The sequence below is a fragment of the Drosophila nasuta genome, chromosome 2R, assembly GCF_023558535.2.
Source record: "Drosophila nasuta strain 15112-1781.00 chromosome 2R, ASM2355853v1, whole genome shotgun sequence".
Taxonomy (NCBI): domain Eukaryota; kingdom Metazoa; phylum Arthropoda; class Insecta; order Diptera; family Drosophilidae; genus Drosophila; species Drosophila nasuta.
In genome coordinates, this window is record NC_083456.1 from 4,793,729 (window position 1) to 4,806,642 (window position 12,914).

A 12,914-nucleotide genomic window follows, 5' to 3' on the forward strand; every position below is an offset into this window, starting at 1 on the left:
TGCAATATTTTGTGTTAGTAATTTTCTTGGCTTCAAAGAGAGAAGATGCAGTATTTGAAAATCAGTAAACTGTTGTTTATCACACTTGTATTCGTTAATCAAATCTATCATTGTTCATTCACTGGTAAGCTCTTCACATTGCAACCAAACGCTTTATGCTGATGTTTTCTGATCTTAAGAATGTGGCAAAAATGAAGTGCTTCGAGACGGTTGCTTTGAAAGTTCATGTTATCAGTTTCTCTACGATGGCGACAATTGCCCCACTAAACACCAAATTGAATGTCATTGCGATATTGGATATGTACGCGTTGGAGGAGAATGTCTGACAAAAGATAAATGTCTTCCGAGTGGAAGTATGAAAATTATGTCGAAGAAGGAGGCCATTATCCGGAAAGTACGAAACGAAAAGCAGGCTTAAGCTGCTTAATAAAATGCACAAGTGTAGTTATTAAATATAAGATATTTCAAGTCTTATATTTTAACTAATATTGAAATGGGAAACTTCTTAACTGTAAAATCAAGATTAATATTAAAAGATTTGTGTATGCGAAAAACAAAGAGTTTTAATTATTATCGTTTCATAACGAATTGATTTTTTTTTTATTAGTTATACATATCAGTTGGGCTGAGTGACGTGTACATAAGATCTAAAGTATATTTGTTTTTCAGTTTAGTCTTTAGTCACTTTTACCCTAAACTAGAATAAACCAAGTTAGCGAGATGATATATACAGTACTGGCAGCATTTCTCTTGATTTTCAATGTTCTTCAAGTGGCATCATTGAATAATTTTATAATGGCACAGGGTTCAACTAGTAAGCATTTTAAAATGTGTTTTATTATTCTACATGCTTTTACTATAATGCTTTCATAGGTTGTAAACACCACGAGAAGTTTCAGTGCAAACCTTGCTTTGAACCGTCATGCGAACAATTCCTATATGACGGTGAAAAATGTTCCAAGGAGTGCGTCATGATATGCGCTTGTAAACTGGGATATGTACGAAAACTGGGAAGTTGTGTTAGAAAAGCAGAATGCTGTGATAAACGCAAATGCGTATCTACTAGAGAGCAACTTCTTAAACAGATTCGAAAAGCCTAATTAAATTTCAATAATTTTAAAATAAATGTTTCGCAGTAACAAAACGTTGAAAATAAAAATAATTAAAAATTAATCTCGAGATGTGTTCAATAGCTGCTTTCTAAACATGAAATTACAAAGAAAATTGCCAATTGTGAAACAAAATTTGAGAATTTTTTGATGTAAAATCGATAGCAATTGTCCAACTTGTTACTTCCAGAAGCGTTTGAGCGGCAGGTAAATCTTAAGAAAGGTGTCGCTGAGTGGTTTCGCCTATAAAAATATTGAAGGAAAGTGGAAGACGGTGAGAAAGGAAACGCCAACAAAAATCAATGAAACAACGTAAGGCAACTAAGCCCAGGCAGGATACTATAAACCAAGGGGATATATGTACGTTTGTATTACGAAGAAGGCACACACAATGGACACGTTCACATTCCAGTCGAGGGCCAAACAAGCAACGTTCTTATCACTTTCATCTAAGGCAGACAGGCTCACAGTTACAGTTGTACGTTCGTGGTGGATGTGTTTTCCGATTTCATGCTGAACTTAAATGTGTTAATAGAAATTAAGGTTTGTTGTTTCTGTTGTTACATTCGAGACAGGAAATCAAAGCGTGACAAAAATTTAGAAATGCTTTTAAAATCGTATATAAGTTTTGGATTGTTTTTTACTCTCCAGGAACTCATTTGTTGTAAATCAAAATTGTTAATTTCATTGAACCCATCTAATTGTGTGGCAGCTTAAGAATACCAAATAAAACATTATGTGAATAGTTGTTGTAAAATAGTTTACTGTACGTGAACACATGGCCTAATGGTTTTGTGTTAAATAATTTTGAAAGAGGGTTAAGGTTTAAGAACTTCTCTCGAATCGTTTGACTTCCAGCTAATTGTTTTGCAATTTGCTTAAAAAGCATTTCCAAACAATTTCCCATTCAGTTTTTAAGTGCTCCTCCTTCAAGCAGAATAGCAGATTGAGTACAATCTCTATCTGCATCTCTGCCTCCATCCATTTCCCGCTACCCATTGTACTCATCCGCGAACCGCGAGCCGCGATCCGCGACTCTCTACCCGCTGACCGCCTGTCTATTTTAGAATACGACGAAAGTGCATTGACATTGCCCTATTGCAAAATTCATTGGCAACTCTTGCCAATTTTAATTCTTTTTTTGTTTTAGTCTGTCTTTCGCTGGGTGTAATGCCCTGTAACCGAATGAGCAAGCAGGTAGCATACACGACATCAATAAAGGGACATGAAATGAAATGAATGAAAAAAATTAGTTTTATCTTAAATATTTTATTTTATGTTATTAACCTTAAAGTAACAATTACTTAATCTGTACATAAGATTGGTTGATAAAGAATTGAAATTATTTATATTATTTTATTATTTTTCTATAATTCTAAATTGAAAACAAGTTGCATAGTACATAAGAATAAATTACTTGATACTATTTATATTGTGTTATAATTAATGATGTGTAACATTTTTTCATTTCCTATACGATTTATTCCTATAGTTCTTAAAAAGGTGTCAGCCAAACCATAATTTATCACAGATTAAAACAATTCTAAGGTATCTCTTTGATTGGCATGCTCTCCTAATAGACTTACGTTATTTTTCAACCCGCATTCATTTCACTCTCAAGTGACGACAGCGACTGAATGGCAAATGCTGCACAGACTGGCCAGGGATGGAGATAGGCCGTTCGGTCGTTCGACTAACTGTCGCAAATGCCGCGTGACGCATAGAAATGTTTCAATTCTTTTTTATTTATATGCCTCTTTATATATGTACATGTAGTTGGCATATTTTGCATGTCTTTGCGGGGTCTTGACGCCTCGTTGCTTGCCCATTTGTCCGGTTGAAGCTCCAGCTGCAATCTGACTCCTCCGGGTTGCATTTAAATATTGTCGAGGCCACAATAGAAACAATTGCTTTGTGTTGTACTTACAATTCGTATATGCTACAACGGGTCTACAATGCTTTTTAGCTTTTATTGTTGTCCCTTTATGTGATTTTTCTAATTCATGTCGCGTTTTGAATTGCAAACCAGGAACTCTTGTGTCAGGTTAGCAAAATTACTAGAACAATATGTAAAACTACTTAACTGAGCAGATAAAGGAATGCAAATGAGTATTTGGATATGGGAAGACTATATAAATTAATTTGTAATTTGAACCTTGTACATTTGGAAAATAATTAATACAGCTGAAAACATATTTGCTATATCGGTATTCAAAATGTAACATTAGAGTAAAAAACATACCAAGACATAAGACTCGACAGCAGCAATCATTGTTTTCCCATATATATTTCTTGTCGCAAAAATTACAATGCCCGTCTAACTTATGGATAGCGGGTATAAGTACATTTTTTTGTAAGTTGCATTTTTGCAATAATAAGCGGACCATAGATACCGAAAAGTGTTAGAGTTTTCTGTATGGTGAAAGTTAAATGTTGAAGAACATGTTATAAGTTTAAGACCTTAAATAACAAGAACATACTGAAATAAATTCTCATTCATTTCAATTGTAATATTACAATACCAAGTTAAGTAAACATTTATGTCACATGAAGCATGAAGCAAAGTTAATTCAATTCGGCGGATTTTTTGAACTTAAGCACTTTTAATGCCTTAAATCAAGCTCACACGTCACTTAAGCACAACATATTTATGCTGAGAGCGTCGTTTCCATTTCCATTCCCATTCCCATTGGCATCCGAATATTGAATTATTGAAATGTCGATTATCTTAATCTAACACTTACACATTCATCAATCAAGCGCCTAATGCCACTTCAATGTGTCCCCTACGTCAACGAAGCTGTCAGTCCCAAGAGATCCATACGCATTCGCAGTGCCGCATCCGAGTGGGTTACAGACTGTGGCACATTGTTCTTTTGCTACTAAAGCTGCGGTTGCGGCTGTTGCTGGTGCTGATGCTGCTGTTGTTGTTGTTGTGGCAATCTGACAGTCAGGCAGTCAGGCTTGGCTGGCATCATAATGTTGACGTTTGTCAACATTAACTACACTTAATTCAAAATGTCACCACTTGCACACACATGCCTAAATTACAGCCGCCTCAGTGTTAATATACAGCAGTATGACTGTATGTATGTGTGTGTGTGAGTGTTTGCAACTGTTCATTATTCCGAGTTGCAAAACTTTTTGTCGCCAGTTCAGTGCACGTCCAGTCTCGGAGCGACCGGTCACACGAACTCCTCCTCCGTCAGCTTATACCCTATGCCAATGGCAAAGTTAAAGTATTATCAATTTGTTAAAGTGTATACTTGATTCACAGTAAACTATATCTATTACAGGGTATCTCCCAATCAAGCACTCTTCTCATTGATTTTCTATGCTGCTGCATAAATTCTGCAATAAAAATGTCGCAACAATTGAAAAGTTGATGTGCGTTAAACTGCATAAACTGCAACAATTAGAGGCTAGAGGCTGGCAATTGTAATGTGCGCCCTTTGCAGCATTTTGTGATGCAATTAACGACAAGTTCTGTTTCCTAGTTACTTTTCTCTCTCTCTCTTTTCATTGCATTGCCCCTTTTCCTGAAGATGATTAGAAGTTTTCATGGCGAACGGTGCGCATTAAATTTGTTCTTTATTGCGATTCAAGCCGACAGAAGTGTTTGCATTTTGTGCATTTGCAATTGCAGTTGCATTGTGCATTTGCATTTGTATTCTCCATTTATCCGGGCGTGTCTTTAATTGCCGATAAGTACTGTAATTGTTCCCTTGTTTATTTACTTTTTTGCTCCTTACTCCAAGTCTGCATCGTCTTTTATTTTTCTGCCAGAGATGTGTTGAAGTGCAGCAGCTGCTCGATGTGCTTCAATTGACTTGTAAGTGCCGGTTAGAAATGAGGCCATTGCAATCGTTGAGAGCTACTTAATTTATGGTGCTTCTACGATCTTGTTCAAATGCTTAAATGAAAATTTGCTGTAAAATATCAGCTGCGCAAACGATTGGCATAAAGGTGTGTGTTAGGAATTTAAATTTGTGTCAGATTCTTTGTGAGTGGTCAATAACAATTGACAGAGGCACTAGACAGCTGTATTAGCTTTAACAAGTTCCTACAAGTAGAATGAAATGTGCTATGAATCGACTCTACGTACATAAATCTGGCTTATTTCAATCATTTCATAATTTACTATTGTATTTGCTTCACCTGAATGTCCTTTCATAGTTGAGACAGTTGCGTAATTTGTTTCTTTCAGTACTTTACTGATAAAAATCTCTCAATATTTCCAACCAACATGACTCCTGACTAAATTAGCTAAAATGCCGCATACTATCGTGGCCATATTTTAGCTGAAATCACGTTGAAAATTTGTGCTTGTCTCAACTGGAATTTGCCGAAATGAAAGTTTCTATGATGCTTATCTGAATGAATGGAGCTCCAGACCAGGCAGGACTATAAAATTATCCTGGAGCTTTACGCGCTGAAAACATTCTTCTTTAAGCAATTTTTGTATAATTTTTTTTTTCCTTTTTGTCTTATGCTCTGTCGTAAACCAGGCGTAGGCTATTAATTTTATGATTCTACGGAATGGGCAGACTGACATAAGGGCAGAGCGACAGGAGACAGGATGCTGGAGCTGAAGCATAAAAGCTGAGGGGTTCGGGGCGTGGCAGGTGATATTCTATTGGCGCTCAGCCAAGGCGGGGTGATTTTAATAAAATTTTCGTACTGCTTTGCTCGGCTTTTCATAATGTGGATTTTATGCTGATTCAATGTTTTGTTCTCAATGCTGTCGTTTGCCACAGATTGGAGCTGAAGCGTTGCGTTAAATTAACAGTTAGAGGGTGGTTAATGCTCAACTTTCACCAGTTCCCGAAAGAACCATTTTAAACGGCGATTAAATCTGCGTAATATGTATGTAGAGCGAACAGAGCTGTGGTTCAATAGGCTTTCGCTTTTATCTAACTGTCTTATCAATATTCAAGGGAAATTTCAAAGAACTTAAACTCGAAAACATTCGATAAATCTTCTGTATAAATCTAGTGCAATTTTTGTCCGTAAACATTTCATTCTCTTGGCCCTTGGCCTTTAATAAAGTTATGAATATTGATAAGACTGCCATGCATAATTTGAATGCTTTGTGTTGAAATTCTTATAAAGGGCAGACGAGCCCCAGATTGAGTTTGGCGCATTCCCATTTGGGATTACAAGCACACGGTCGAGTGTACATACTCATACATATGAAACTACATACATACATAATTGCCTTTGCTTTCGTTGCCGCAATCACCTCACACATTGTCCCGAGGGAGAGGAGTTGCCCCTAAAATTGTGTTTAATGTGCAGTCGTAGAAAATTAGTTTAATGCTCAGACAGGTAAAAGGCATTTGCTTTCTGGCGCTTTGCCCGAGAAGACTCAACCTTATCAAAAGATAAAGGTCGTGTCTTAGCAAATTATAGCGCGTTGTATGGGTTAATTGAATTACCTGCCACGTGGCAAGGCATTTTGATAAGGTAAGGTGAGCGTAGCGTTACTTGAAATGTGTGCATAAATGGCGAAAATCTTGGCTTCAATCGCAAGCGAATTGAGTTAGTCGACATATATACAGCAAAGTGGTTCGAAAATCAAGGGAATTGTGCACTTAATTACGCTTTTCGTTTCATCTTTATCATTTACTTCCGCATTGCCGCAGCAAAAAGCACAAAACACAAATATTTGCTTTAAAATCCCTGTGAAATTCAAGATGGTTTTTCCCTTGTGCCCAGCTGAAAGGCGGTCATCAGATCCAGAATAATTTTGTTGGAGTCAATGCATAACCCGCTGACCTGCCTGGTTTGTTGCCACAGTGTTTCATTTTGAATAATTTCCATTAACTAAATACGCGCACTTTTTGCTCGTTTTTTCTGCTGGGCAAATTAAAATAAAAGTATAATAAGAAAAGTAAATAAAAGAAAATGCAAATGAAAATATATGTGCAAAGTAATAACCGGAAACCATGACCCCCATTTTTTGTTGGAAAAGAAAATTCGTTTGGTCGAAAAATGCATAAGGAACGGGGACGGAATGGAACAGAACGGAAATGCGGGCAACATGAAGGCTTAAATGAAAATCAAGCCTGCCAACTAGACGAGTGCGTACTATATATGTGTCGAGATGTAGGTCAAAATGTGTATCTGCGTATGTGTGAGCAAACAATGCACATATTCAGTTGCAAACGGGTGCTTAAAAAAAATATGTAGGTCTTGTTGCCAAAGTCAACATGCACTTGCTCGCCCTCACTCACAATATTACACATACGCCACATACGTCCGTTTGTGTTTTTCTTTGGCAGAGCCAAAGCCCATTACCCGAAGTGTGGTTTGTTGTTAACGCCTTGCCAGCGAACACACAGACACACACACACACATACATTTGCATTTATTTGGGTTGGCTGATTCAGTTCTTCTCGTTTTTGTTTTCTTGTTAACCTTTTCTCTGTTCTGTTTTGTTGTGTTTTTTTCGTTTTTTTTCGTTTTTGAGTTCCCATGCCCTTTTTTTATGTTTATAATGGTCATGTGGGATATTTTCGGCACAAAGTTGAGTGCAAGTGCTGAAAGTGTCATAATGACCAGCGGTGAATGTTTGAATGCACTCTTATTTGTATTTGAATATGCCTTTTTATTCTTTTCGGCAATATTCTTACATATGTAACAGCTGCCGCTTTGCCACATTTATTGCTGCTCTACATGGTATGGTTTCCGCTTATTTGGCAAAAATTGCAGTTGATAAAAATGTCACTTGTGTTTATTATGCAGACCACAATATAAGTCTATATAGTAAGTCTGAGAAAGACAAAGTTTCCAATGCTGATGCTTCCAGCCGAACCTTTTTGTACATAGTATGTATAATTTTTAAATCTTATAAATTAATACTTTATATTGAATTTAGAGAGTGTTATTCGATTTTATATTTTGATAGATGAAGTGAGTACGGATGACTGCTATTGTGTTCAATAATTTTTTCACAAAATGTTATTTGTTTTTTTTTTTTTGTGTATTTTGCATGCCCTACATCAGAGACTGCCATCGGCAGCCATGTTGCCACATTATCGGCAATAATTCAGCGTCGACGGAGTCGCTACCATAAATGAAATGATTTATTACCCTCTTTCAACTTCGGAGTGTGCGAACCAATACAATCTGATGCGACTTCGCAAGACAGGCGGTGCAATAGATAGTAGTTTTATCACTTTACTTGGATGGAGAGTAGACTGTACTGAAAGTGTGTAGTCTGGGCGTTATCAATGCATATCATATTCATGAGATAGATTATCTCTTGCAATCGGGATTATTTCGTATCTCTAGCAGCAGTTTTTTGCATCGTCATAAGCAACGCAACAACAACAAAACGTTAAGAAAAAACCGAACAAATAATAATAAATAATAACAACAAAATTAATGACACTGTCGCGACATTCTGAGGCAAAGTTTTTTGTGTTGTTGTGATTTAAGCCGTCAGCCAGCCAGACGGTCGACGGTGACGTTTTTTTATTTTATTGTCAGATATTTCATGCATATGCTTAACATATTTTTTTCACAATTGGCTGATTATGGCGTGTTGTTATTGTATGGACTGATGTTTGAGAATTTCTAGCGATATTTTATTTGTATTTAATGAATGATCCCCACAGCTGTGATTCTCTCAACAGACTGTGAATTTGGCGCCAGCATAAATTATTCCAGTATTTAGTTTCTGTCTGTCATTTACTGGCATTGAATAAAGTTTGCATAAAGTTTTGTAAAATGTGGAATATATTTGACATCAACATACCCCGTTTATCTTCTATCTTTCAACTTACTATTCATTTTCGGATGCATCTGCTTTTACATGTACAAATATATTATCTTATAATAATTTGAATTTGCTCCTTTGGTTGTAATTAGTTTAATGAGTTTTACGAAGTCATTAAATTTCAATAAGAATCTACACATTTCCTTTTTTTTTGTGATAAAGAAAGCATGAAACTGTTATTTGTTGTAAGCCGCTTAGAACTCCCAAGCAGAAGGCAAAGTTGAAAACCCTTTTTATGCCTTGCTGCACAAAACTTTCAGGCCATTTGACAAAAACAACAGTCTAGGCCTGACCCAAACCGTCCCTACGAAAATACAAAAAAGAAAAAAAAAAACAAAAAAAACTGGAAAAAGGGGCAAACATAAAAGTTTCTTACCTTAAGTTTTTAAGTACTTTTGGGAAAGTTACAGAACCTAACGCGAACCTAGTTGGTTGGTCAGCTGCTTGGTCGGCAATTTTACACACTCAAATAAACAGCATTGGTATAAAACTAATTGGTAATCGAGCATTAGATCGTAAGGCCGCAAGGACGTGGGAGGGGAGGGATCCGAAAGGGTTTCCTACATTACGTTACGTAAGAGCGGCTTACGTACCTGAGCTACGTAATTATCCTATTAAGCTGAAGGAGGTCGAGCACAAAGCGAAACACTTGCCAACTTGTTTACAGCCCAGTTGCAGGCTAAGTCCGATGTCCGTCGTTCCCTGTCCGCTGTCCGCTGTTCCTTGTCCCGCTTACTGTTGTGTTCTGTGTCTTTTGGCTATTGTTTTCATCCAGTAGCTCCGGCCCGTTCCACTTTAGTTACGCCGTTGTCGACGTTCTGCTTCCGTAATGCCAGGCATTTCGGTGTTGTGGTTTTTCCCTTTTCCCCTCTTGAGTTGTTCTTGTTATGTATACAACTCGTTATTTTTGTTACGTTTTCGTTTTTCTTCTAATTTAATTTGCGGTCAACCGACGTGAAACAGGAAAAGAGAGAACGAAAGAGAGAGACGGGGAGGAGGGTGAATGCAAACACACTCGTAAAGTAGCTACACTCGGTTACGTTAAGGACCTCAAGAGGCAGCTAATTTTACTACACCTCTTATGGAAAATTTAACCCCAAATATTCATGCAAAATAATTAAAGTCAAGTGCGTTGACTCGACACGTGCCCAATTTCTATTTTAGTCTGCTTTGACACTCTTTTTATATGAGGGGGCTCATTTGACGGAAAATTGTCCTTCTTCAAGTTTTGCAATTACGTTTTAATTTGAGCCACCGACCTAAGCGAGGCGTCTGATATGGAAAATTTACTTTACTTTGTATCTGTATATATATATATATATATATGTGTGTGTGTGTGTAATGAGTGGCGCCCTCTGGCGTTTATGTCACAAACGTGGCAAACGCCTTTGCGCCTACTCAAATATTGAGTGTTGTCCTGCGACCGGATTTTAAGGGTCTCCTCTCTTGGTCCTGTTTTAATAGGCTTTTGTGCCGCTTTTGCTTTACTTGTCCTTTGTACTGGTCAGTCCCTGTTCCCTGTTTTTTCTGTTTCTGTTTTTTGTGTCCCTTTTCTGAACGTAAAATATATTTTGCTTATACAAACATATTTTTTCAAGATGAAAGTTCTTTTTATCTATTTTTCATCTCTTCGCTTCAGGTAAGCGCAAGCGTTTGTAAAAAATTTAAGTACCATTTTCACATTTGTGGTTCTTCTCTGCTTTATGAGCAAACACTTTGACCAAACGAATTGGTGGAAGTAATTGCTACAAAGACTAATAAACGAGATGGAAAAATGTGAGTGCTACTGAAAAATAAGATGCTTTGGCAATATATTTTTCGAAAATATTACTATTTACTGTTAAATGTTTGTTGTTAATGTGTTTGTTGATTAGTTAGTAAAGTGTTTATTGATTATGCATGTCACATCATAATTGCATTAATATTAATAAAAGTTTGCGCATTAAGTCTCTTGGCGTTAAATTATTTTACTTGCCCATTGGGACTCGTAACTCCCCAAAAGGCAACTAAATTAATCAGGTCCCCATTTCTAATTTTATAGCGACAATAAAGTGATAACAAACACGAATGATATAAATGCCGCACAGAAACCCATACACCAAGAGTGTGAGTAGTATTCACGCCCGTAAAGCAATTAGGCAAATCATAAAATCAATTTAGCGAACATTGCATTTCAAATTAACAGCGTTGACTTTGCAAATAAAACGCTAAACTAGAAGCCAAACAATTTGGTGTGCACACATACCATCGCATCGACCCTATATGCACATAGACACAGCCCACTTATTTTCCCAATTAGAACATTAAACCTAATGCCAACACGATTGCAATTAATTACCAAAGAAATTAAATTCCATGTTCAACACGTAGCAGTAAATATTAAGCTTGCCCTGACCAAAAGTGAAGCGGCGACATGTTTGCCATTATATGCTCACACACATACACACACTTTCACTAACATTCACAGACATAGACACAGCAACAACACGCACGAAGCCGTACATATAGCCACGTTAATGACACCACATGGCGTCAGGTTGAACCATGCCCCCCGACAGACCCCAAAACAGACCACGACAACGTTGCGTTGCACTTAACATGAACCACGTTTTATGAAGCTCTTTTATTCTTCTCGAATTCGCGTTCGCGTTTCGCTTTTATCTAAAGCGCCAGGCAACAAAAACTTTTTTGGATCCCCTGGACAACTCTGGACCACACGATTACGCCGTGATGACGTATCATGCCAAAAACGCCCAAGTTCACAGTCAATCTTTTGTCATTAAATGTAATTATGTGTGCGCATGCGATTGCAATAGATAACAGCGAGTCAGCTAGAGATTTTTGCTGTAAGCGTTTTATTATTTAGTTTATATATATTAGTACAAGTATAGCGAAATGATTTATGTGCCTACATAAGCAATCTTAAAAGTATACTTTTAGGCAAGAAGTAAGCGATACTTTCCGTATACAGATAGAATAAAAGACCCTCTATAAGCTAGAATACAGCTCATGAAAAACTCATTAAACAGGAATTCCAGATTGAAAAATCCTGGAATCAAAAATTCAAATCCTTCGAATTTGCTTCCTCTTTTAAAATTCACTTTCCCTTTCAAGTGTCGCTGTTAGCTCAGTGAATAGAGATTGAGTGATTCTAGTCGATAAGTAATATTAAAAAAAAGGTATACACCCTAGCTAAATATCAAAAGAATGTGAAAAGAACATTTTTTTTATTATTATTATTATTCGTTTATTGCTTAAAACAAGAATATATTATTTAATTTAAAGAATGGTGAATTTTAAATTATTGTAGACTTTTGATCTTGATGTTATTTTCTTGGTTAAATTTTAACATCATGTCAGAGCGATTCGAAAATTTTTTTTTTTAATTCTACCACGATTCCGATTGGTATAAGCAAAAAAATTATATATTAAAATATAAGCAAAGATGAATATTAATTATATAGTTTAAAATAACGAAATAAATATATATATTTTTTATGTTAAATACTATATTCTCTTTTGCATTAAGCTTAATTATGTATTAGCATCGTGTTTAGTTTAGTTTTATTCAACCTTACAAACAAAAAGTTAATGGTCTCAAATTTCAAATTAACTTTGAATTGACCCGAATAATATTAATACATACAGAAATAATATTCTTATTCTACTAATACAATAAGGGAATTTACCATATGTACTATGGTATTAATTCAAATTTTAAACTCAGCACAGTTTGAGTTTAGATTGATTTAATTATTATTATGTCTTTTGATATACATTCCATCCCTGGTTGCGAAGCGGCCTGTTGCTTTAATTGATTTTGCTTTGTTCTTGTTCTTGCTCTTACTCTTGCTCTTGTTGCCGTTGCTTCTATTACTGTGTTTATATGTGTCGGTAATTAATATACATTGTGTCCACTTACCTAACAGCAAACTGCTTACACTTATGGCTCAACGACCACACCCACAATTGTGCGTAATTGGGTAGCGGCGTCTGCTTTGCTCTTAATGTGATTACTCTGA

The 12,914-nt window shown here is 36.3% G+C and overlaps 2 protein-coding genes and 2 long non-coding RNA genes across 9 annotated transcripts in view; 3 read left to right on the forward strand and 1 right to left on the reverse strand.

The window, feature by feature from the left end:
- The window catches only part of LOC132783995 (heparan-sulfate 6-O-sulfotransferase 1), an 83,561-nt gene that overhangs the window by 11,433 nt on the left and 59,214 nt on the right, over positions 1-12,914 (forward strand). The gene's annotated exons all lie outside the window — the stretch shown is intronic.
- On the forward strand, positions 27-546 carry LOC132783997 (uncharacterized). Its single transcript, XM_060789346.1, has 2 exons — positions 27-124; positions 180-546. The coding sequence occupies exons 1-2, from the start codon at positions 46-48 to the stop codon at positions 416-418; spliced, it is 318 nt and encodes a 105-aa protein (XP_060645329.1). The 5' UTR covers positions 27-45; the 3' UTR covers positions 419-546.
- Positions 632-1,173, forward strand: LOC132784000 (uncharacterized). The gene is made up of 2 exons (XR_009632223.1): positions 632-814; positions 874-1,173. It is a non-coding gene; the product is annotated as an uncharacterized LOC132784000 (long non-coding RNA).
- LOC132784001 (uncharacterized) lies at positions 1,869-3,674 on the reverse strand. 4 transcript variants are annotated; one of them, XR_009632225.1, is made up of 4 exons: positions 3,590-3,674; positions 3,352-3,521; positions 2,696-3,293; positions 1,869-2,284 (listed from the first exon to the last, which is right to left on the reverse strand). It is a non-coding gene; the product is annotated as an uncharacterized LOC132784001 (long non-coding RNA). The 4 variants fall into 4 exon arrangements; XR_009632227.1 differs by having other exon boundaries at positions 2,696-2,965; positions 3,037-3,293; positions 3,352-3,637; XR_009632226.1 differs by having other exon boundaries at positions 2,696-2,972; positions 3,037-3,293; positions 3,352-3,637.